General features: G+C 50.3%; 1 protein-coding gene across 11 annotated transcripts; it reads right to left on the reverse strand.

The window, feature by feature from the left end:
* Nucleotides 1-7061: 7061 nt before the first annotated feature.
* On the reverse strand, nucleotides 7062-24098 carry Tfr2 (transferrin receptor 2). Of its 11 annotated transcripts, none has more exons than XM_087577979.1 (20): nucleotides 23987-24081; nucleotides 23809-23855; nucleotides 22932-22985; nucleotides 22430-22676; nucleotides 22162-22339; nucleotides 19263-19403; nucleotides 19071-19182; nucleotides 18854-18976; nucleotides 16808-16924; nucleotides 16563-16702; nucleotides 15565-15728; nucleotides 14249-14368; nucleotides 12101-12183; nucleotides 11949-12012; nucleotides 11783-11850; nucleotides 11621-11697; nucleotides 11457-11541; nucleotides 11088-11367; nucleotides 10690-10830; nucleotides 7062-7694 (listed from the first exon to the last, which is right to left on the reverse strand). In XM_087577979.1, the coding sequence occupies exons 3-19, from the start codon at nucleotides 22962-22964 to the stop codon at nucleotides 10727-10729; spliced, it is 2136 nt and encodes a 711-aa protein (XP_087434105.1). In that variant the 5' UTR covers nucleotides 22965-22985; nucleotides 23809-23855; nucleotides 23987-24081; the 3' UTR covers nucleotides 7062-7694; nucleotides 10690-10726.
* Between the last annotated feature and the right edge of the window lie 27 nt (nucleotides 24099-24125).

Below are 24125 nucleotides of genomic sequence, written 5' to 3' on the forward strand. Positions count from 1 at the left end.
CTCAATTTGGGGCCAACCTGGTCTGCGTAGTTTCAGACCAGCCAAGGCTATGTAATGAGACCTCACCTCCAAGAATACAAAGGCAAACGAAACACAAAAGAAACCGAAAGGGTTAGGATGTAACTCAACAGTAGAATAGTGGCCCAGTGTGGGTGAGTTCCTAGGTTCAGTCCCTGTTACTGAAGAAGAAAGGACCCCACACATACCACCTCCACCACCATCACCACCATTAGAACTAGGCCTGTGGCTCAGTAGTTGGGCAATTTTCGGCATGCCTAAGACCTTGGGTTCCAATCAAAGCACCACAAAGGATTTTTAAAAAACATCACCTTTACTCGAACAACAGAAATCTGCCCCTTGGCCAATACACCTAGCCTACAAGAGAACATTGAATCAAGTCCGCTGTAGTCGTAGTTGTCACTGTGACTGTATCTGAAATCAACTAAAACCCAAACACCTGGGCCTGTCCATAAGGGTTTTCCTGATTGGATCAGCGGAGGCCAGAAGACCCTTCCTAATCTGGGCCACACCGTCTGGTGAGGAGCCCACATGAAAGGACACAGAGGAAGGAAGCTTTTGCTCCTTGCCTGCTCGCCCTCATGCTCTCTCTGACAAGTTCATGTATCCTGTTGCCGAGACCTTCCTTCCCTGGGCTAGAACCTGCTTCTTTGGCATTCCAGTGTGGACCGAAGGCCCGCAGCTCTCTAGGAATCCTCAAGGCCTCCAGCACCAAATGGGCTGCCGAGGCTTCCAGCCTGGGCCATCTGAATAACTATCGGATCCTTGGTCATTCCTCCACGAGACAGTCGTTGTTGGACTACCCAGCCCACAGCCTGTGGTCCACACTACCTGGCCCTCCCCACTTTTTTCATAGATGCTCCTTAGAGAACCCTGATCTACACCCTGTGACAACCCAGTTTGAAGCAGTCAGAGCCGCTGTGCAAGGCTGCACACGTGCCATTCCCAGGGTATTTTGCTGACTTTGGGACACCCACCTCCCTTTTGACACAAGCCCCTTCCACACTTACCCTTCTAGCTTAGGCTGGTCTTGAACTTCTCACCTTCCTGCCTTACTCCTTTAAGTAGGCTTTTGAAAATGCCTATTTTGTTGTCGTCGTTTTTAACATTTATTTGTTTTGGGGGGGAGGGAGCTGGCACAAGCAGGCTGTGGCCTTCAAGTTGAGGTCAGAGGACGGTTTGTGGGACTCCACCCACTACTACCAATTCCAGAGATCAGACTCAGGTCATCAGGCCTGGTGGTAAGCACTTTATTCACTGAATCATCTTGACAGCTCCAGACCCATTTTGTCTGTTTATTCCGTTTTATGAGAGAATCTCATGTAGCCCAGGCTAGCCTCTACTTGTTATATAGCTGAGAGTAACCTGGAATCCCTAATCCTCCTGCTTCCAGCTCCTGAGTGCTGGGATTAGAAGCACGTGTCACCACATATCTTATTTATGTGGTGCTCGGGAAACATAAAATCCTGTTCACAGTGGGCGAGCAACAAAGCAACTGGGCTGTGTACTCAGCCCTCTTCATTGTTTAAACAAAGTAATTATAAAAAGCGTATTGCAGTGTGTTAGTCTGAGTACGCATGTGCATGTACCCTGTACAAGCAGACACTCACCCAAGCCAAAGGATGATGTTAGATCTCCTGGAACTGGAGTCACGGGCAGTTTGAGCTTCCTGATGTGGGTGCTGGGAACTGAACCCTGCTACTCTGAAAGAACAGTAAAGCTCTTTACCTGCCGAAGCCATCTCTCCAGCCCCAGGCTTGCCCTTCCTTATGACCTCAGCTCCCACGGTTCAGGAACCCCAAGGCCCCAAGGAGAGGGGCAATGGAAGGGCTTGACATGATCTCCTTCTAACTGTGTGGTAGAGGCTGAAACCGAAAGAAAACTGGATCTTCAGAAGGTGTGTCATCTGGTCTGTCTGCCCTCCTTCAGAGGCAGAGAAGGGATTGAGGAGGGGGAGCAGAGGGATACCAGAGGTTGATTTCCAACCAAGAATCAGCAAAATGACATAGAACAGCTCCGGTCTGTTGCATTGATGAACGTTATCAGTTTCCCCAGCTTGGCCGTGGGGCTTTGGGACTTTCACACTACCCTGGCAACCTGTGCGTGTCTGCACTAGTGTGTGGAGGTGCAGATTCAGTGTGTGTGTGTGTGTGTGTGTGTGTGCACTTGTGTGTGGAGGTGCAGATTCAGTGTGTATGTGTGTGTGTGTGTGTGTATGTGGTATATGTGTGTCTGCACTTGTGTGTGGAGGTGTGGATTCAGTGTGTGTGTGTGTGTGCACTTGTGTGTGGAGGTGTGGATTCAGTGTGTGTATGTGTGTGTGTGTGTCTGCACTTGTGTGTGGAGGTGTGGATTCAGTGTGTGTGTGTGTGTGTGTGTGTGTCTGCACTTGTGTGTGGAGGTGCAGATCCAGTGTGTGTGTGTGTGTATGTGTGTGTGTCTGCACTTGTGTGTGGAGGTGCAGATTAGTGTGTGTGTGTGTGTGTGTGTGTCTGCACTTGTGTGTGGAGGTGCAGATTAGTGTGTGTGTGTGTGTGTGCATGTCTGCACTTGTGCGTGCGTGGAGAGGTCAGAGGTCACCCTCAGGTATCTTCTCAGCTGTTCTCACCTCACTTTTTATTTTATTTAAAATTACATTTATGGGGTTGGGGATTTGGCTCAGTGGTAGAGCGCTTGCCTAGCAAGCGCAAGGCCCTGGGTTCGGTCCTCAGCTCCGGAAAAAAAAATTACATTTATTTATTTATTTAGGTATTTACATACTCATTTGTTTATGGAACGGAACATACATGAGTACCACAGTGTATGAGTGGTACTCAGAGGATGACTTGTAGTAGTTTCTCTCTCCTTCCACCATGTGCATCCCAGGGATTGAACTCAGGTCCTTGGACTTGGCAGCAATTGCCTTTACCCACTGAGCCATCTTGCTGGCTCCCCCATTCTATTTTTGAGAGGGAATCTCTCCCTCCATTGTATCGGGAGCTTGCTGATTTGGCTAGGCTGGCTGTGCAGTAAGCTCGGGAGATCCCCCACTCCACCCCTCACCTCCCCAGTGAAGGAGCCACAGACATAAGTCACTAAAACCAGTTTGTCCTCTGGCTGCTGGTATTAAAGCCAGGTCTTCATGCTTGCATGGGAGCCAGCACTTTACCGCCTACACCATTGCTCCAGCTTCCACACTAGAATTCTCGTGTCTCCCGTGCGTGTCCCCCAGTGCACTGCTCTAGGTCATGGCCTCATAAGTACATAGAAGGAGTCCAAAGTCTGTGCCAGGAGATGGGGGCGGGGAGCTCTTGCCAAACCCTCTCTCCAAGTTACCTGTGGCGTTGAGATTCTCCACAGGTTGATGATGCTTGCAGTGCCTGCTGTGGAAAGCCCTGCTGACAGGGGGTCAGGAAGGCTTCTCTTTGGCATTTTAAGTTACTGCTGTTTGGTTGTTTGGTGTTGTTTGGGTTGGTTTTTGGGTTTTTTTGAGACAGAGTTTCTCTGCGTAGCCCTGGCTCTCCTAGAACTTACTCTGTAGATCAGGCTAGCCTCCAGTCAGAGATCAACGTGCCTCTGCCTCACAAATGTTGGTATTAAAGATGTGTACAGGGCTGGAGAGATGGCTCAGTGGTTAAGAGCACTGACTGCTCTTCCAGAGGTCCTGAGTTCAATTCCCAGCAACCACATGGTGGCTCACAACCATCTGTAATGAGATCCAGTGCCTTCTTCTGGTGTTTCTGAGGACACTGACAGTATACTCACATACATTAAATAAATAAATAAATAAATAAATAAATAAATAAATAAATAAATAAATCTTTTTTGAAAAGATGTGTACCACCATGGCTGACTATTTATAAATAACTTTTTTTTAAAGATTTACTTATTTATTATATACAAGTACACTGTAGCTGTCTTCATACACACCAGAAGAGGGCATCAGATCTCATTACAGATGGTTGTGAGCCACATGGTGGTTGCTGGGATTTGAACTCGGGACCTCTGGAAGAGCAGTCAGTGCTCTTAACCACTGAGTCATCTCTCCAGCTCTATAAATAACTTTTAATACTGGTTTTTATCGTGTGTGTGTGTGTGTGTGTGTGTGTGTGTGTGTGTGTGTGTGTGTTGGGGGGAGTGATGGGGGGGGCCAAAAGAAGGTTTCAGATACCCCCTCCCATCTTTTTCTTTTTCTTTTTTTCGGAGCTGGGGACCGAACCCAGGGCCTTGCGCTCGCTAGGCAAGAGCTCTACCACTGAGCTAAATCCCCAACCCCTCCATCTTTTCTATTGCTGCAGTAAAACACCACAGCCAAGTCAACGATAGAACAAAGCGTTTGTTTTGAGCTTCTGCTTTTAGAGGGTCAGAACTCATGACAGCAGAGCAGAGCAGGTAAACGACGTGGCTGGAGCAGCAGCTGAGAGCTCGCATCTTGAACCACAGCATGAAGCAGAGAGCACACTAGGAATGGCATCAGTCCTTTGACACCTCGGATCCCACCCCAGTGACATACCTCTGTGGCAAACAGCCATCAACTAGAGACCAAGTGTTTAAACACCCGAGACTTGTGGGGGACAGCTCATTCAAACCACCACGCTCCACCAGCAGGCCACCAGATGTGGGTACTGGGAATCTAATTCACACTTTCTGAAAGGGAACGGTAGGTGTTCTTAACCACTGAAAGCCTCTCAGTGGTGCTTTTCAAAATAGGGCCCTACTATGGAGTCTTGGCTGGTTTGGAAGTTAGAGCAGGCTGACCTTGAATTCACAGAGATCTGCCTGCCTCTGCCTAGAATCAAAGATGTGCAGTCATATCTGGTGATAGACCTTTTCTTTTCTCTTCTTTTTTTTTTTTCTTTTGGGGCCACACAGATGACTTCGTGGTTAACAGCACTTGGTGCTCTTGCAGAAGACCAAGGTCTGGTCCCCAGCATCCTCATGGTGGCTCACAACTGTCTATAGCTCCAGGTCCAGGGAATCTGTCACCTTCTCCTGCATCCCTGGGCATATAGTGGGTGTACCTATATACATGCACTCATATAAATAAAATAAAAACACATACATCTTTTTAAAAATGTATAAATAACATGAAGATGCCATTCTGCCCCGGCAGGTGCCAGCTTGCTTGGCCAGTTCATTTTAACTTAACATCGAAGGTCTTCTACCTAACAATGTACTCTGTGACCCTGTCACTCAGGAGGTTGAGCCAGTAAGATCTTGAATTCAAGGACAGCTTGGGCTATACAGTGAACCCTTCCCTGTCTTCAGAGGAAAAGAAAGAAAAGAAAAAGAAAAAGGCCAGGTGTAACGGCACTTGCCTTTAGTCCCAGTGCTCAGGAGGCAGAAGCGGGTGGATTTCTGGGTTTGAGGCCAGCCTGGTCTACAGACTGAGCTCCAGGACAGCTGGGGCTACCTAGTGAGAACCTGTCTCAAACCAGATGAGAGAGAGATGGGGAGAGGGGGAGGGGGAGGGGGAGGGGAAAAGGAAGGGAGGGGGAGATGGCTTAGCAGGTCAAGACACTTGCCACCAAGCCTAGTGACCTGACTTCTATTCTGAAGACCCACATGATGAAAGAGAAAACTGCCTCCTACAAGTTATCCTCCACACATGGGCCGTGGCATATGTATACACACGTGAAATAACTAAAAATACAGTTAATTGGGGCATAAGGGGGATGGAGGGGGGAATACCCGTATGGAGGACGGGGAGGAGATGGGGGCTTATGGAAAGGAAACCGGGAAAGGCAATAACATTTGAAATGTAAGTAAAGAAATATATCTAGGGGTTGGGGTTTTAGCTCAGTGGTAGAGCGCTTGCCTAGCAAGCTCAAGGCCCTGGGTTTGGTTCCCAGCTCCGAAAAAAAGAAAAAAAAAGAAATATATCTAATTAAAAAAAGAAATTACTAAATACACAAAAATATGGTAAATTAAAAACTTCAAATACAAAGGGAAAAAACGACCATGACTTAAAAATCTCCTAATCTGTAGCCCACACGTCGAGATCTCCGTCCTCATTGGACAAAGCTTGGCCATAGGGGGATCCCAGATACCACAGGGTCAACCTAAGAGATATATGACCATTTTTGTAGGGTCCACACTGTGTGTGTGTACATGTGTATGCGCGTGCACGTGTAGGGCAGAGGTAAAGCTTGGGCACCGTTCCTCAGCAGTGGGCCCCGCCTTACATTTGTTTATTTAGTGTGTATACACTTGCTTACCCATGCATGAGTGTGCGACCTGCAGGAGTTATAGCTTTCTTCCCACCATGTGGTGGTCAGATCATCAGAGGTGTGTATGTGTGAGGGAGAGAGAGGGGAGGGGGTCTCACTAGATAGTACTGGCTACCCTGGAACTCAGTCTGGCCTCCAATTCCTAGAGATCCCTTTGCATTTATCCCACCTCGACTCCCCAAGCTCAGGGCTGGGATTACAGGTATGTGCCTTTAATTTTTTATTTGTTCTTTAAATTAATTTATAATTTTAACTAATCTTTTAAAATTTGTTTTTATTTTACACCTGAGTATTTGTCTGCTTGTGTGTACACTACATGCATGCAGTACCTAATGATACCAGAAGAGGGCATCTGATCTCCAGTAACTAGAGTTACAGACAGTTTTAAGTGGCCACGTAGGTGTTGGGAATCCAACCAGTGTCCTCTGGCACGGCATGCTCTTAACTACAGTCATTTCTCTAGCCACCTAATTACCTTTTGTAAAATAAATTTTTTTAAACATTTATCTATTTGTACATTTATGGGTACACATTCGGATGTCATAGGATAACCTGTGGGAGCTGGTTCTCTCCTTGCACCACGCGGGTCCTTGAACTCTGCTCCCCAGGCTTGGCGTCTATTCCTGATGAGTTATCCCCACTGCCCCGACCTGCTATCCACTATATCTGTAGGCAGTTTTCTTAGACACTAGGATAGTTATTTTCCCCATGTGGATAGCATCCTATAACTATGCTGTCAGGTGCCTTCTGTACCTCCTTTCCTAGGTCTCAAGGCCGGTTTGAGGAGTGGGTATGACATGAAGAGGAAGCTAAATTGCTTATGGACAACAGAGGTTACCAGGTAAATGGTTTATTGACATCTAATCCCCCTTGGGCCACCCACATACCACTTGTGTGTCATAAGAAAATGACGCTATCCATCTCACCCGCTAAGAGAGCTGGATCCCAGTGTCTAGATGGTTTCTAGATATGGGGAACTATGCTCCTGAAGGCAGAGAGGCCAGTGATGGGAAGAAAACCGCTTTCTGGATAAACAGTGGTATAACAGTCACACTGAGAAAATATGTCTCACTGGCGTTGCAGGACCAAGGTTGTTAATGAGGATAGGTTGCTCTCAGGCACCTCCGTTGCCTGCACCACTCAAATAGGGAGAAAGGAGAATCACGTGGGGCCCATGGAGGACTTCTGGCCTCAAAAGTTATTGTCGATGTTCCAAACGTCGCCACTGAGTGCGTTGGCTGCCCCCTGTAGCGTCCACGTGAGCAGCGCCAGCTGTCGCCGGAAGCGACTCTCCTGGAAGCCCAGACCTGGGCTCAACCCAGAAGAGGCAGCTCCTGAGCCATCGGAGCGCAGCATCCGTAGGTGTTCCACCAGGGCACCCAAAGTGTGGTCGCCTTGGCCTAGGAAAATGTGGCGGAATGGGGAGTCGGCCGGCGACACGTACTGGGACAGGAAGTAGAACTCCACCTGCACGAAAAAGTGAAAGCAGGTCTAGATGCCAGAGTATCTGTGGCTGAAGGCTTCAGTCACTCTTCCCTCCAACCGATCCTAATCCACCCTGAGCCCTAGGACCTGCTTCATAAACAGGGTTCCACAACTTCGTCCAGGCCCACCTCCCTTAGGCTGCCCAATTAGGAAGACCCATTGCGTGACGTCACCAGTAGCCAGGAAGATCCGTGTGGGTTCTAATACCTTCCTCCCTGCCCGCCTTTTTCTTTTTAGATTTATTATTTTGTGTACGGCGAGTGTCTTGCGTGTATGTGTGTGCCTCACATATGTGCCTGGTGCCAGCAGAGGTCAAAAGAAGGTGTCAGATCCCCTGAGACAGCGGATGTGCCTTGCATGAAAGCCCATCTCTTGTGGGTGTCCATAGCTGGGTAGGTCTTCCTCAATCACTTTCCACATTATTTTTGAGACAGGGTCTCTCACTGAACCTGGAACTTACCAATTTGGCTAAACTAGTTAGCCAGTGAGCTCTGGGCTTCTCTGCATCCCTAGACTGGGATCCAGGCATCCACACTGAGCCTGGCTTTTTACATGGGAACTGGTGTTTTAAATTCAAGACCTCATGCTTATATGGCAGAATCTTTACTAATCAAGCCTGCTAGTCTATCTCTGTTCGTTTGTTTTCCTTTGACGCAAAGACTCACTACGGAAGCCTAGGCTGTGCAGAGCAGACTAGCCTCAAGCTCCCCATTCTCTTCCTTCAGCCTCAGGAGATCTGAGATGGTGGATTTACAGGTGTGCGCTTCCGCTTCCACACGAGCAGCACTAACACCTTTTAAAATGTCTGTTCAACAGCCTGCGTGTGCTCATGGCTTCAAACAGAACCTCGGAGGGCACAGCTTCCAAATCACTTTGCCAAATCGTTCATAAGATCCTTCCCTACAGAATTAGGGGATATCTGAACACAGCCTCACTGGCTTGCATGCCAGCATCACCTTCTTAAACATGAGATCCGGAGGCTGGGGTTGTGACTTAGTGGTAGGGCTTAATGCTGGGTTGGGTTCCCCTCTCTCTCTCTCTCTCTCTCTCTCTTTCTCTCTCTCTCTCTCTCCCCCTGTCTCTGCCTCTGTCTCTCTCTGTCTCTCTCTCTCTCTCCCTTCCTCCCTCCCCCTCCTTTCTCTCTCTCTCCCTCCCTCCCTGTCTCTGCCTCTGTCTCTCTCTGTCTCTCTATCTCTGTCTCTCTCTCCCTTCCTCCCTCCCCCTCCTTTCTCTCTCTCTCCCTCCCTCCCTGTCTGTCTCTGCCTCTGTCTCTCTCTGTCTCTCTGTCTGTCTCTGCCTCTGTCTCTCTCTCCCTTCCTCCCTCCGCCTCCCTCCCCCCTCCTTTCTCTCTCCCTCCCTTCCTCCCTGTCTCTGCCTCTGTCTCTCTCTCTGTGTCTCTCTGTCTCTGTCTCTCTGTCTGTCTCTCTGTCTCTGTCTCTGTCTCTGTCTCTCTCTGACAGGGTCTCATCATGTAGCAAGGCTAGTTGTCTTAACCTCCTAAGAAATGGGAGTTTTATTTGGTCCTGGAGGTAGAGCCCAGGGTTTCATGCATACCAGAAAGCACACCATCAACAGAACTTCAGCCTCGGTCCATTTTCTTTTTTTCCCATTTCTTTCTTTTTCCTTCCCTTCTTCCTTTCCCTACCCCATCTCTCTCTTTGGTGCTATTGAGCAGAGGCTATGGGGGCAGAGTCCCTCATCTTTAATTTTGGTTCCATCACTTACTTCCTGTGTGATACTGAGCCTACACCACTGCCGACCTCACAGCACTGCAGGAGGTCCTGCTGTTGAACAAAATGAAGTGAAGTCGGTGGCCCCTGGTAGCTCTCTGCAAAAGTCAGCTGCTATTATCACTGTCGAACTCCTCTTTCTGTATCCTGCCTGTGCACTTTTCCTACTCCCGTTTTAGGGAGTGGTGCGTTTTTGACTACCTATCTATCCCGGTACCCCCTACAGGCATTTGTTGACACTTGCAGTTGATATCCAGCACCACAGAAGTCTGTATCCTCTTCAGGCCATTGGTATGCTCTCCAGAATCCTTTCTACACATTCTGTTCTGCCACCTCACCTCCTTAGAAGAAATTTTCATGATGCCCAGACACTCACAATCCAAACTCCTGAGCCTGGCCTGTAATACCAGTTACTTGGAGAGATGAAACAGGAGGAAATTCAAAAGGTCAAGGTCAACCTAGACTATAAACTGAGTTCAAGGCTATTCCGGGCAACCTAGCAAGACTTTCTCTCAAAATGTGAATGAAAGGTGGTTGGAGGAGTGGCTCAGTGGTAGAGCCCCTGCCTAGAATCCCCCAGGGAGGGGCTGGGGGCGTGGCTCAGTGGTAGAGCACCTGCCTAGAATCCCTCAGTGAGGGGCTGCGGGGTGGGGGGGCAGAGGAGGCCCAGTGGTAAGGTACTTGTTTAACATGCACAATACTCTGATTTTATCCCAACCCCAACCCCAACCCCCAAGCACACAAAATCCCAATTTTCTTCAATTAAAGACTCCCCCAAACTGGTTTCTGACCAGTCCTCCACAGGATCTCTGTTCTGGCTTTGATGATCCACACACAGCTCCTGAGAAAGGCCAGGTCCATTTCCCTGCCTTACCCTCCACCCTGAAATGACCTCTTTTCCTTGCATCAACCTGTGTTTTGCCTGTCCAAGACCTAAGTCACACAGTTTAAAGCAGTTGTCCGGAACATTTTCTCTGCGAAAAGCCATGGAGTAAATATTTTAGGCTTTGCAAGTTAAACAGCAGACAACAGAGTCAGGCCCTTATTATTCATTTCATTCCCTGGCGGAGTCTGTGAAAGGGACAGGTCAAGTTTTCTAGCCTGGCTGGTTTATGAACCCTGTATTGTACCCTCAGAACACAGGGACAGAGCAAAGGAGGGAAAGCGAGCGGAATGCTTTACAAAGGCCAGGTCCTGGGAAAAGGGACCACCAGGCCAGAAGGGGGCGGGCGGGGGCGGGGTCTCACCCTCATGATGCGCACGTTGTACATGCGCATCAGACGCTCATCGCTCTGCTCCGAGCTGTAAATCTCCTTCCGCAGCTTCTCCGCCGCCCGGATATAGTCCCCCCTTGCAGAGTACACCCACTGCAGGGTCAGCCCGCGCGCCTGTGGGCGAGGAACAGTCTAAGATTGACAGATTGGTGCCAGCACCGATACGGGTGGGGTCAAAGCACTAAAGAGAAAGGGAAAGGGAAACGGAGTTCATCAGGCCTATGAGGATAGGGAGGGCAGATCCCAGGGATGTGGGGTCAAACTGGATGTGTCCTTGAGGATTAGGTGTCTGGAGGTATAAGTAAAAGGGGCCCGATTGGAGGGCAGGACCTAGATCTCAGAGCTGGGGACAGGAGAAGCCAGACAGACACCCATAGTGATGAAGCGCCCCTGCAGGCTGGGAGCGCGACTGGCATCTTGGACCTTGAGGTCCCCAGAGAACTCATTAAGGTTGCCGATGTGCCTGAGGACCACGTCTCCGTAGCGGCCGAAGTCCAGCGGCAGTAGGTGATCGTGGCTCAGTCGGATGAGGAGCTGACCAGCGAGCTGAGCCACTGCTAGGACCACGGCGGGCAGGCGACCTCGCAGCATCTTGTGCAGATTCTCATACGTGTCCTCCTTCGTGTGCAGGAATGGGTACACCCTATCGTCCTGCAGGGACATGGAGGGGCTGGGCGCAGGAACGTGGTGCTGACAGGATGAGGGTCTGATGTCCTGGGGCAAGGGCCGGGGAGTCTCACCTCCATGAAGGAGAACTCCACAGCTGGGACGCCCGCAAAAGCTGTGAAGGAATATGCGCTGCTGTCCATGGGCAGGGGCTGGATCCTGAGGACAGGCAGATTGGAGGCCTCTGAGGACTCAGTTTCTCCTGAGCCTCCACCCCGCGGTCTTCATTTCCACTTACACTTCAGCATCCCAGCTTGGGTGGGTGAATGCCACTTGATCGTAGAGTGTCTGTCCACTGTGGTTAGGGGAATCCACCTGGATGAGCGTACACATCAGTCTTTTCCCCCTTTGCGCTGCACTCCCGCGGGATCCTCTCACCCCCAGCCCCGTGCCCTCTTGCCTGCTTCAGGATATTCTCAATGAGGCTGACGAGAAGGGGGCTGGTCTTAGCATGGAATTTGCCGTCTCCTGAAGAGAAGGAAGGGGGGGAATGCTGGGCTCAGGGATAGATTCCTTTGCATAGACCTCGCCTGAGAGGGCCAGGGGGTAGCTTGACCCTAGCTCACCCAACACGGAGTTGTCCAGGCTCACATACACGACAGCTTTGAGGTGTAGCACGCTGAGGTAGCCCTGTAGGGTCGCCGAAACGTATGGAGAGGAAGGTTGCCCTCTCCGCCCCTCCCCATTACCTGGCTACATACCCAGAACCCCAGATCACCTCCAACCACTCCGTGGCTCCCACGCTGCCAAAGTCACCTCCGTCCCAGCTGATGAACAAAAGACTTCTTCGAGGTCTAAAGCCTATGGGCAGAGCGATGAAATGGAGGGTCAACATCCCCCCTTAAGCCTTCTCCGTCCAGGTCTCCAGAGGGGGTCCACTCTCTGTAGGAACCCAGCATCCCAAGTTGCCCCACCTTGGATCCTCTCTAACTCAATAATGATACACTAGAGTGGGTTCTAAACGATACCGTTTCTTGCTTAATTGTCACTCAGGCCATGAACGCCACATCTCTGTTTAGTTTTTAATTTTTTAATTTTATTTGTATGCGTATGGGCACACACCTGCCACAGTGGGGGGACATGGAGGTCAGAGGACAACCTGCAGGACAATCTGCTACCACCATGTGGGTTCTGGGGCTCCAACCCCTGCTCCTGCCTGATCCCGCTTCCCTTATTGTTGTTTTAAGACACGGTCACGTGTAGCCCAGGCTAGCCTCAAACCCCCTTAAACGGTAAAAAATCACCTACAACTGGTCAGTGGTGGCATACATCTTTAATCCTAGCACTCAGGAGGCAGAGGCAGGCAGATCTCTGTGAGTTCAAGGCCAGCCTGGTCTACAGAACGAGTTCCAGGACAGCCAGAGGTACACAGAGAAACCCTATCTCGAAAACAAGACAAAACAAAAAGATGACCTGCTTTCACCTCCAAGGGCTGTAACGACAGGTGTGGACCACCATGTCGCCTAGTTAACGTCAGAAGTCAGCATACAAATGGGCTTTGCTATGGCCTCCTCACACATGTGGCCCATTATTCTGTTTCAGTTAGTCCCCTCCCCCATTGTGTTCTCGCTCACCCCCTCAGTGGTCTGGCCCTGACCTGATCTTCCCTCCTCCCTTCCTTGGTTTGCAGGACTAGAGATTGCTCTCTCGAGTTCGCCACCACTCAGCTGTATGTGCACCTCCTCTTGTTTTGAAACAGGGTCTTGCTACGTAGCCCTGACTGACTAGATACTTGCTGTGGGAGCCCAGCCAGCTCTTGAAGTTACAGCAATCCCTCTGCCTCTCCCTTTGAGCGCTGGGATGACAGATGTGTGCCCTGATGCCTGGCCAGGTTCTTTTTGAGAGCGTGGGTTCCCTTATGTAGTCAAAGATGACCCTGAACTACTGATCCTCCTGCTTTCCCTTCTGGGGTGCCAAGATTACATCTGTGCAGCATGTGCTCATTTTTTTTTCAATTTTTTTATTTCTCTGTGTAGCCCTGGCTGTCCTAGCACTCGGTGTAGACCTTGAATTCAGACATCTGCTTGCCTCTGCCTCCCAAGTGTTGGGATTAAAGGCATGCACCACCCCTGCCCAGTATCATTTTTTTTTTTATTAAATTAAGTTTTACTTTCTGTTTGTGACAGGGTCTCATTTTGTAGACCAGGCTGGCCTCAAGGTCAAGAGACCGGCTGCCTCTGATTACAGAGTACTGGGATTAAAAGCATGTGTCACCATGCCTGGCTTTGGTGGCGGGGGTCAGGGGAGTTATTTTTTGTTTTTTGTGTTTTTGTTTTGTTTTTTTAATAAAGCAGAGACTCATGTAGCCTAGGCTAGCCTAGAACTTGTTATATAGTTAAGCATAACCTTGAAATGTTCATTTTTTTTCCTGCCTTCCGCTCCTGAAGGCTGGCATTATAGGGCATGCCTGCCCAAAATTAAAAATATTTTTGTGGGGGTTGGGGATTTAGCTCAGTGGTAGAGCCCTTGCCTAGGAAGCGCAAGGCCCTGGGTTCGGTCCCCAGCTCCGAAAAAAAGAACCAAAAGAAAATATTTTTGTGTGTATGCGTGCATGCATATGGTGGCCTATATGTGGAAATCAGGGGACCATTTTTGGGAAATTCTCTCCTTCTACCACGTGGCTTCTGAGGATCAAACTCTGGTCATCGGACTTGGTAGCAAGTGTCCTAACCCATTGAGGCATCTCGTCTGCCCCGGGCTAACACATTGATGAGGAAATACTGTATCGATGAAGTGACTTGCCTAGAACTGGACACTCCAATCATGACTCAGATCCAAGTGGCCTCCCTCCAGTCTACGCTACCTTTGACCTAGTCCTAGCCCGGGACACAGCCCCAGCTCACACAGGTCTTGGCTCTGAGCTTACCACTGCTGACCATGGAGGAAAAGGTCCGAACCAGCTCCAGGAGGATGGCAGTCCCCACTGCAGACTTGGCTGCTCCTGGGCCCCAGGCATCCCTCTGGGCCCCGATAACGACATAGTGATCTGAAGGAAGATATGTGTAGAGCCCACATCTTAAACTGTCCAGGACCCCTCCATGCAGCTTTGGAGGGTGGGTGCCCCCAGAGCTCCAGTCCTTCCTCTGCAACGTCCCCAGTCGGCTTCCCTGCCACAGCTCTTCCCCTCTCTACAACCCTAGCTCTGTAATCTCGGCTGTATCGAGGGACCATGCCTAGCTCTCTCGGCTCTGCCCACATGGCCTGATCCATTAATAGGCATTAGGGGATTCAAACACACACTGTCAAACACCCCGAATTCTTCTGGAGACAGGATTTCATGTAACCAAGGCTGGCCTACAACTTCTGGTTTTCCTGCCTCCACTTCCTCTCAAGTTCCAGGGTAGGCATGTGTCACCATGTCAGGTGCTGGGGTCAAACCCAGTGTCTTCCATGGTAGGCAAACATGCTACCACTGGGGACATTCTGCTTGCTAGAGGGTTTTGGGATTTGTTTTGATTTATTTATATTTTATTTTTATTATGTTTTGCTTTGTGTTCCACACTGGCCTTGAACTTCTGAGTTTGTGCTACCATCCCTGGTCCCCTTTACCTCTGCTTCAAACAGGGTCTTGGGGCCCAGGCTACGTAGCCTAGGCTAGCCTTGAACTTATAATCTCCTGCTTCAGATGCTTGAATGCTGGGATGACAGATGTGAGCTACTATGCCTGGCTCAACCCTATGGACGTTCCGGGCTCCATTCTGGTCAGGCATGTTCTGCATCATCTTTAACCTGCTCTTCTCTCTCCTTTAACCTGCTGTTCTCTTTCCACCTCTTCTGCGCTCCTCCTCTCACTTCCAGCATCCCCCTCTGTGTGTCACCCCAGGTCTCTGCTTCTCCTTTGACACCTGGCCATTCAAGGGTTTCCCAGGTCTGCTCCGCCCACCAATCCGCTCAGCAACCTTCGATTCCTCACCACCAGCGCCACTCCCCCAACCTGGCCTTTGTCTGACGCTTAGATCTCTAATATAAAATCATCCAACATATGCTTGCTCACAACGCACTAAGGACTCACTACTGAGCAATACTGCCCATTTGGAGAGCTCCACACTGCCACCCCTCATCAGCCTCCAATCCCTGGACACCACCCCTGGCCCTTCTCCAGGGCCTCCTGCATCAGTCCTCATTGGTCGGGGTCAGGAGCAGAGTCTCTCCTAAGCCATGGGAGAGGCTGGGCAGACACACCTGGCTCTGCGAAGCCCTCGATGCACGCAAAGATGTTACTGATGGGAGTAGAGGTTCTGTGGTTGTTGACCACAAGGCGTAAGCCTGGCCCAGGTCCCAGGCGATACGGAGAGTCTGAGAGGCGACCCTTCCATTCCTGAGGAGCCACGGGACCTGTGAGTTTCCTGGAAAGAAATGGGGCAGAAAAGTCTTGAAGCGGTAGTGTTCACTGCAGAAGCCTAAAACCCTGCTTCATTCTTCCTCTTTCTCTACATTTTGGCTCTAGATCTTTGCCTCTGTACCCTGCTCAGTAGGACAGTGCAGCCTGGGGCTGCCATGGTATAAGCTGTGTCCTGTGTAAAGGTCCTCAGCACCTGTGGACGTACCAGATGGTGGGGCCTGGTAGAATGCATATGTGTGTGTGTGTGTGTGTGTGTGTGTGTGTGTGTGTGTGCATGTGTGCATAGAGGTCAACAGTCAACCTTGCATCTTGACCTCAGGTGCGAATCACTTTTTAAAAAAAGTTTATAATACATTTTACTTTTTGTGTGTGAGTGTGCATGTGTGGGGGCCAGAGGATGACTCCGTGGGAGTCTGTCCTCTCTTGAGTATGTGAGACTTAGGGACAGCCTTCATTCAGGCTTGGTGGCACATGCCTTTACTCACTGAGGCATCTGGCTAGGACACCTTGGTTTTTGTTTGACAGGATCTGCACTTGGCCTGGAGCTCACTAATTTAGCTAAGCTGGATGCCCAAGCTTCAGGGAATCCATCTGTCTCTTCCTCTCCAGGGCTGGAATTACACGCATGCACTTAGGTTGCCTTTCTTTGTTTTTAACATGGCTTCTGGGGATGTAAATCAGGTCTTCATGCTTGAACAACAAGCACTTTACTGACAGGACTATCTCCCCAGGCTCAGGTCACCTTCTTAGTCACCGAAGGAACCCTGCAGCTAACTCCAGCTCCTACCCCCTACTCCCTGCCTCTGCTCCCCGTATCCCGTATCCCCCGCCCTCTTACCTGAGCAAGCGATCAGCAACGTCGGCACTGATGGGCTGGGCAGGGATGTTGGGAAGCCCCGATGATTCTACTGGAGGGAACTGGGTTTGATTGAAGGACGGGAAGCCAGGCGTGTAAGGGTCCCCAGTTCCCAGGTGCACCTAAAGAAGAAGGGGTACCCACTCTGAAACTGTGGGCTGAACAAGCCCCATTTGTGTATTCCTGGGCCCCAGGAAGGGAGCTCTGGCTTCCCCCCCAAGACTCACATGTCCATACACAGCCCTGTCACTAGACAGGCCTGGCTTGTGGGGGTCTTGGGAGAAGTCCGCTGGGTCAGGGTATATCAGCACTCCGTGGGCCCCAAAGTCCTGGGCAATGGCTACCTGAGGGAAGATAGACAAGTAAGAAAAAGTTTCAAAACAAAGGCTCTTTTCACTTGCAGCCATCATCCTTAAGGGCCCACTGTGTGTAGTGAATACCACCTGGCACTTAAATGTCGCAGCTCTCCCTTGGTGCCTCTGGAGCACTGCAAAACCTCTCTGCCCAGGGCTGGAGAGATGGCTCAGTGGTTAAGAGCACTGGCTGCTCTTCCAGAGGTCCTGGGTGTGATTCCCAGCACCTAAATGGCAGCTCACATCTGTAGCTCCAGTTGCAGGGGCTCTGACATGCCCTCTGGCCTCCACAAGCATTATACGCACATGTGGTACACAGGCTTCCATTGCTGGGAAGTCAAACCCAAGGTTCTGCGCATGCTAGGCAGGCATTCACCAACTGTGCCCCATCACAAGCCCACGCTATTTTATTTAGAAAAAAAGTAGGTGTATTATTTATCTGCGTGTCAGGGGACAGCTTGAGGGAACAGGTTCTCTTCCGGGATTCACAGGTCCCAGAGGTTGAACTCAGGCTTGGTAGTAAGTGCCTTTATCCACTGAGCTATCTCCCTGTCCCTGTAGTTCGGTTTCTAAGATGGGCTCTCCTGTATTCGAGGCTAGCTTCAAATTCTTTATGTGTCAGAAAATGACAGAATCTTAATCCTCCTGCCTTTCCTATCAGGTGCACTGAGGTGACAGACCTGAGCCCGCTGTCCGCTCTTGCTTTAGTATTTAAATTTTTAAAAGATTTATTTCTTCATTTATTTTAGGTATATGAGTACACTGAAGCTCATCTTTGGACTGCAGCTGTCTTCAAACACAACAGAAGAGGGTCACTGGGTCCCATTACAAAGATGTCATGCAGTTGCTGGGAATTGAACTTAGAACCTATGGAATAGCAGTCGGTGCTCTTAACAACTGAGCCATCTCTCCAGCCCTTTATAATTTAATTAAAAAAAGAGAGAGAGGGGTTGGGGATTTAGCTCAGTGGTAGAGCGCTTGCCTAGCAAGCGCAAGGCCCTGGGTTCGGTCCCCAGCTCCGAAAAAAAGAAAAGAGAGAGAGAGAGAGAGAGAGAGAGAGAGAGAATGGTCTTGTTTTGTAGCCCATGCAGGTCTTGAATTTACAATCCTCCTGCCTCTCAGCTTCCTAAGTAGCTGGGGTTAAAATTTATATCATGTGGGTTGGGGATTTAGCTCAGTGGTAGAGCGCTTGCCTAGGAAGCGCAAGGCCCTGGGTTCGGTCCCCAGCTCCGAAAAAAAAGAACCAAAAAAAAAAAATTTATATCATGTTAGTCTTCCGCTATTCCCTTTCTCTCTCTCTCTCTCTCTCTCTCTCTCTCTCTCTCTCTCTCTCTCTCTCTCTCTCTCTCTCTTCTTTTCTTTTCTTTTCCTCCCTCCCTCCCTCTCGCCCTCCCTCTTTCCTTCCTTTGTTTCATTTTGAGCCAGAGTTCTTCTGTGTAGTCCTGGTTGTCCTGGAACTAGTTCTCTAGACCAGGCTGGTCTGGAACTCAGAGACCTGCCTGCCTCTGCCTCCTGAATGCTGGGAATAAAAGCCGGGTTGCCGGGGGCTGGAGAGATGGCTCAGCGGTTAAGAGCACCCGACTGCTCTTTCAGAGGTCATGAGTTCAATTCCCAGCAACCACATGGTGGCTCACAACCATCTGTAAAGAGATCCGATGCCCTCTTCTGGTGTATCTGAAGACAGCTACAGTGTACTTATATATATAATAAATAAATAAATCTTTAAAAAAAAAAAAAGCCGGGTGGCCAATAGTTTCTTAAAATGTCCCTGTTTTGTTTTTGTTTGTTTGTTTGTTTGTTTGTTTGTTTGTTTTTTCCCTCTCTCCGGGTGACAGCCTCCTAGATCCTTCCCACGAGGCACGCCTGTTTCCCAGACCACTTGCAACGCACTTCACACCCTGTTCTATTTGGGACCCTCACCTTCTGGGCGAAGCTTGTAATCCCAGCACGCACTAGCAGGAGGCTGCCGGCCAGCTCCACGTCCTTGGCTTTCAGGTCCTGCAGGTCCTCCCGCCGCCCGTAGTGGGCGTACACAAGCTTGCCCTGGGAACGCGGAGATTGGTGAGGCCTCGCTGCCAGTATTCCAACTGGGCTACCCAATGAGGTCGTGATGGGCTCCCCATCCCGGGAACCTCACCGTGGCGTTGCCCGTGGCGCTGTAGGGACAGTAGACTTCCGGATCCTCCAGCGGTAGCTGCTCTTGGACGCTCCCGTCTGCACCCACCCAGTGCAGGGTGTTAGGGTGAGCCCTGAGGAAGGCTGAAGGTGAGCACTCCTGGCTGTGCAACTCCATGCATAGTATGACCCCTTGTCGCATCCCCAGACTCACGGGTCCGGGAACTGAAGTCCCACATAGTGCGTGTCAGTCCACACGTGGTCCAGCTTCTGGCTCGAGAGCTTATCGAGGATGTCTTGGACCAGGGTGGCCATTCTGGCTGAGCCGGCCACGCGTTCCCGGAGGCTGGTCAGCCTGAGCAGAGAGATCAAACTAGAGGCCAGGAAAGCGACTCCTACATCCCGGCATAAGTGGTCAAACGAAAAGACTGAGATGGTAAACGCAGGCCTGGAACGGCATCTCGTGTCTAGGAGGCTAGCCTCAAATTCAGGTGAAAGTGGAGGCAGGAGGATTGTGTTTCTGGACAGGAGTTCACCTGATCTGCTTCCATTGTCATGGCCCAGCAAGAGTCTGTCACCTAAACTAGCCTTCTCACCTCGGCTATGCACTACCCTTTCATGGGCTGTTACCTTTGCAGGGGAAACAATCTGTCCCCCATTTGTCACAGAAGTATGGCCTTGGCACAGACCTGGGCTTTCTCCGGTGGCCACATCTCCCATGGGACTTGGGTTTCCTGACCTCCAGTCTTGGAGTGGAGAAGCCCCTGGCTCTTTAACTCCTCTCCTCCCTCCCTCCCTCCTTCTCTTCTGCCCAATTCTAGGAAATCACTGTACCCCAAACCAACTTTTTTTCCTTCTGTCCTATTTTTAAGACCAGGCTATGCTGCATTGCCAAGGCTAGCCACAGACTCACTTGAAATCCAGGTAGGAACAGGGACAGAACTTCTCTGCTTTAGCTTCCCAAAGAACTAGGATTACAGGCCTCTGCCACTAGGCCCAGCCAAAGTATTAAGTCCCACAGTAAGACCAAGGCTGACAGGAGAAAGTTTATCTGCACGTCCTTCAATGTTCTGAATCCTACCTTACTTTATTTTATTTATATTTAGTGTGTGTGTGTGTGTGTGTGTGTGTGTGTGTGTGTGTGTGTGTGTGTGTGATCTATATGTTCACACATACCAAAAATGGCACTTTGAGCGTGGTAGAACCAGGTTCTTTCCTCCCACCCTGGAATTTGATCCTGGGGATTGAACTCAGGTTGTCAAGCTTAGCAGCAATCCCCTTTACCCGCTGAGCCATCTCGCCAGCTCTGAGTCCCACTTTCCGACTAGACTTTTGAGGTTCTGGCTTTCCCCTCTTTGTCCTCCCTGTATTCGCAGGTCTGTCTGTCTTTCTTGGGCTGAAACGTATACAGTGGCCCACATTTCCTGAGCTTTCAACGCATTGCCTTTCTAAAATTCCTTACTGTGCTGTAGAGGATGTGAATTTAGGAAAACTCAGCTGTGTGGTTCTACCCATTTCCTGGCTTTCATAGGTTTGGGGCGGAGGGGCAGACAAGGTCTCACTTGCCCTGGAAGACACTGTGCAGTCATGGATGGCCTGATCCTCCTGCTCCCACTTCCCAGATGCTGGGATCATGGACATAAGCCACCACACTTACCTCATGCCATGTGGGGGATCATGTGAGGTGAGTTCTCTGTCCCCCCAGCTATAGCTCCAGCCTCAGATTGGAGGTCTTTTTTTTTTAAAGATGTATTCATTTATTATATATAAGTACACTGTAGCTGTCTTCAGATACACCAGAAAAGGGCATCAGATCTCTTTACAGATGGTTGTAAGCCACCATGTGGTTGCTGGGAATTGAACTCAGGACCTCTGGGAGAGTAGTCAGGTGCTCTTAACCGCTGAGCCATCTCTCCAGCCCAAATTGGAGGTCTTTTAGCAATATAAAGCCATCTATTTTGATCGAGCTCCCAGCAGTGTATCAAAATATACACTATGATTCAAATCACTAAACAAACATTAAAGACTGCAATAGCTCCAATCCTAAGTTCAGAGGAAGAAGAAGAGGAGGAAGAGGAGGAAGAAGAGGAGGAAGAGGAGGAAGAAGAGGAGGAAGAGGAGGAAGAAGAGGAGGAGGAAGAAGAGGAAGAGGAGGAAAACTCAGGTATACACCTATAATCCTAGCACTTGGGAGGCTGAAGCAAGAGGACCTCAAGTTTAAGGCCAGCCTGGGCTACATCACAGGACCTTGTCTCAGTCAAGAGGACTTCAAGCTTGAGGGCTAACCTGGGCTACATCACAAGACCTTATTTCAAAAAAAAAAAAAAAGTAAAACCAAAACAAATTAAACCAAACGAAACAGTCAAAGGGCTCGAGATGCAGCTCATCGATTGGTAGAGTACTAGCACAAAGGCCCTAGCTTCAAACCCCAGAACTACAAGCATTTTAGAGAGGCCGGTGGGATGCTTGTTGTTAAGACTGAGGGCCTGGGTTCAATCCCAGGGATCCACACGGTCGAAGGAGAGAACCAACCACACTGCAAGCTTTCCTCTGACCACCGCACATGCTCAGTGGCACCCACGCACCACATTCCAATAAATACTAAAAAAAACTGTAAAAAAGAAAACCCAAAGAGAAAAAAAAAATCACGTGGTCATCTCAGTACATGCTGGAAAATATTAACATTTTCCTCCCACCCATTCTTCATTACCTGTTCATTACATAAAATTAAAATGTCATTTAACATCACAGATTATGCTTTTGAGATGGGGACCCATACATCCTAGGCTAGCCTCCAATTCATTACGTAGTCGAGGATGACCTCGCATCCCCAATCCTCCTGCATCTACCTCCTGAGTGCTTGGATTAAAGACACAAGCCACCATGCCCTGGTCCCTTGTCTTCGTCTTCATTCACCCAGCTTTCTATCCCCTAAATAAACCATCCTTGAAGTCTCAGGTCCTTGAATACTGAGCTCCTGGTGTCTGCCATGTTTCCAAGGACCTCTGAGCAGGGAAACCAGAGAGGAAGATAAGAAGACCCGAGAAAGGACTTTGGGTAGCATGAGAAAGGAGTTCACACTGGACCACGCAGGATCCAGGCTGTATCCTTACCTGATGGTGTCCTCCATGCGTCCCTCCCCAAGGAACCGGAGAAACATGTCCTGGAGGTCACTCCAGTACAACGTGCCCCGGCTGGAGTCCTCAGAGTTGACATCTTCACCAACCACCAACACAGAGTCCCCACATGCCTGGCAGGACCCTCGAAAGGCCACGTAGCCCAGGAGGAAGGCTGGCAGGTGGGAAGATGGGGTTTTCTTGTGCCCTCTTCTACTAGACCCCAGAAATGCCCCCAGCCCAGGAGGAGGGAGGGAAGACTCACCCCCAGTGAAGATTAGCAGGGTGGTCAGGACCAGATAGGGAGCAGCCTTTCGACCTGCTGCAGCCCAGGGTATGGGAATGGACCTCCCAGGACAGGAGCCTAAGCGCTCAGGGCCTTTGAGTTCCATGGGGCAGAACTGGGCAGGAAGCTCCTCCCCTTCCTCCCTATCTTCCTCCTCTAGGTTCTCCAGTTGAGGGCCTTCCACACGTCTGTAGATGGTCTGAGAGGGTCTTGGGGACCACTGTTGCTGAGTGGAGGGGGGAGGTAGGCAAAAGATTAGGGGAGGGGGCCTAAGGGTTGGCAGAGGGTTAGGCAAGAATGATGTCACCAACTTCAGCCTGGAGGGAGGGAGGGAGCTCTGGAGGCTGGAGAGGAGGGACCCACCACCGAGGGTCCCAAGGGGACGGGTGGGGTCAACCTTATGCATTAGGGAGGGCCTGAGGGACGCGAAGGAAAACCTAATGTGTGTAACCACAACTCCACCCTCCCCCAATGATCTTACCACTCTCCGAAGTAGACCCCAACGTTGTTCCATGCTTGTGCCCCCTCCTGAACCCTGCAAGTAGTCCCCACCAAAGCGATAAACCGTTTGCAGGAGCCCCAGAGGGCCCCTTATCAGCCCTGTCAGGCAGCCTGAACTTAGGCCGTTTCTCATCCCCCATAAGGGTGGGGGCACAGTCTGGCCTCAGTCCAGCCTTCTAGACATTCTCCCTAGTTCATGCTAGACAGCAAGGGGCAGTGCCTTTTACCAATCTTTCCACAAACCCTACTGTTGCGGGCTGACTGCAAAACAATCAATTCTTTAGTCTCAGGGCAGACTTTGGCCACTTTAGTTCCCGACACAGGTTGGGGGATGGAGGCTTAACGTGAGGGGGAAAGGGAGATGTGGGTAAGTCCCTCCTTTTCCCTGATTCCACTCTCTCTCTCTCTCTTCGTGTCCTTGGGGAAAATCCCCAACCCACTTGGAAGCTTCTTTCTAAATTGTCTGCCCCTTCCCACCTCTTGTATCTGGTTGCTAGGTTTCTCCAACACACAGCCTGCCCCGAACCCTGCCTCAAGTTGATTCCAAATCAGCGGCATCTTAGCGGGGTCACTTGGTATTTAATCTGACCACAGAGTTGTCTGTCTGTCTAGAATCTGCTCTGTTTCTGGGGAGGAAGTGTTACGAATGAGGTAAAGGGGTCAAAAGGAACCTACGAGTGGGTCCTGGAGTCAGCAAACTGTGGGTTTCCACCTCACCATTAGGAGAGGCAGAAAAAGTCTTGGCCAAACTACAGTCCTCCTAGCACCCCTTGGGTCATTACAGGACTTAATTGTTTCTTTCTCTTTTGGGGTCTACAACTCTAAAGTTTTGATGAAAGGCCATAACCGCGGTTTACCCTCCAGTTTGAAATCCAAGCCGCGCTGAAGATCCCAGGACCCGCAGCTGTGGATGGGAAAGGTCAGGGTCCACCTCACCCTTACTCCCGGTCCGGGTCTCCCCTGGGAAACTGCAGGTCCTACCCAGGTCCAGAAAGATCTGAGAGGTAGGGGCTCACCCCAGTCCCTGCCTCGTGCCTGTCAAAGCCGAGTCCTGAGTGGGAAGACACAGCAGCCAAGTTCAACTCAGCAACAGGTCTCTGGATTTCTTGGACCATGCTCCCAGAAGACTCAAAGCCCTGCTGAGGCCACACCCACTAGAGCACGCCCCGGCCCC

Source organism: Rattus norvegicus, chromosome 12 (assembly GCF_021556685.1).
Source record: "Rattus norvegicus strain SHRSP/BbbUtx chromosome 12, alternate assembly SHRSP_T2T, whole genome shotgun sequence".
Lineage (NCBI taxonomy): Eukaryota > Metazoa > Chordata > Mammalia > Rodentia > Muridae > Rattus > Rattus norvegicus.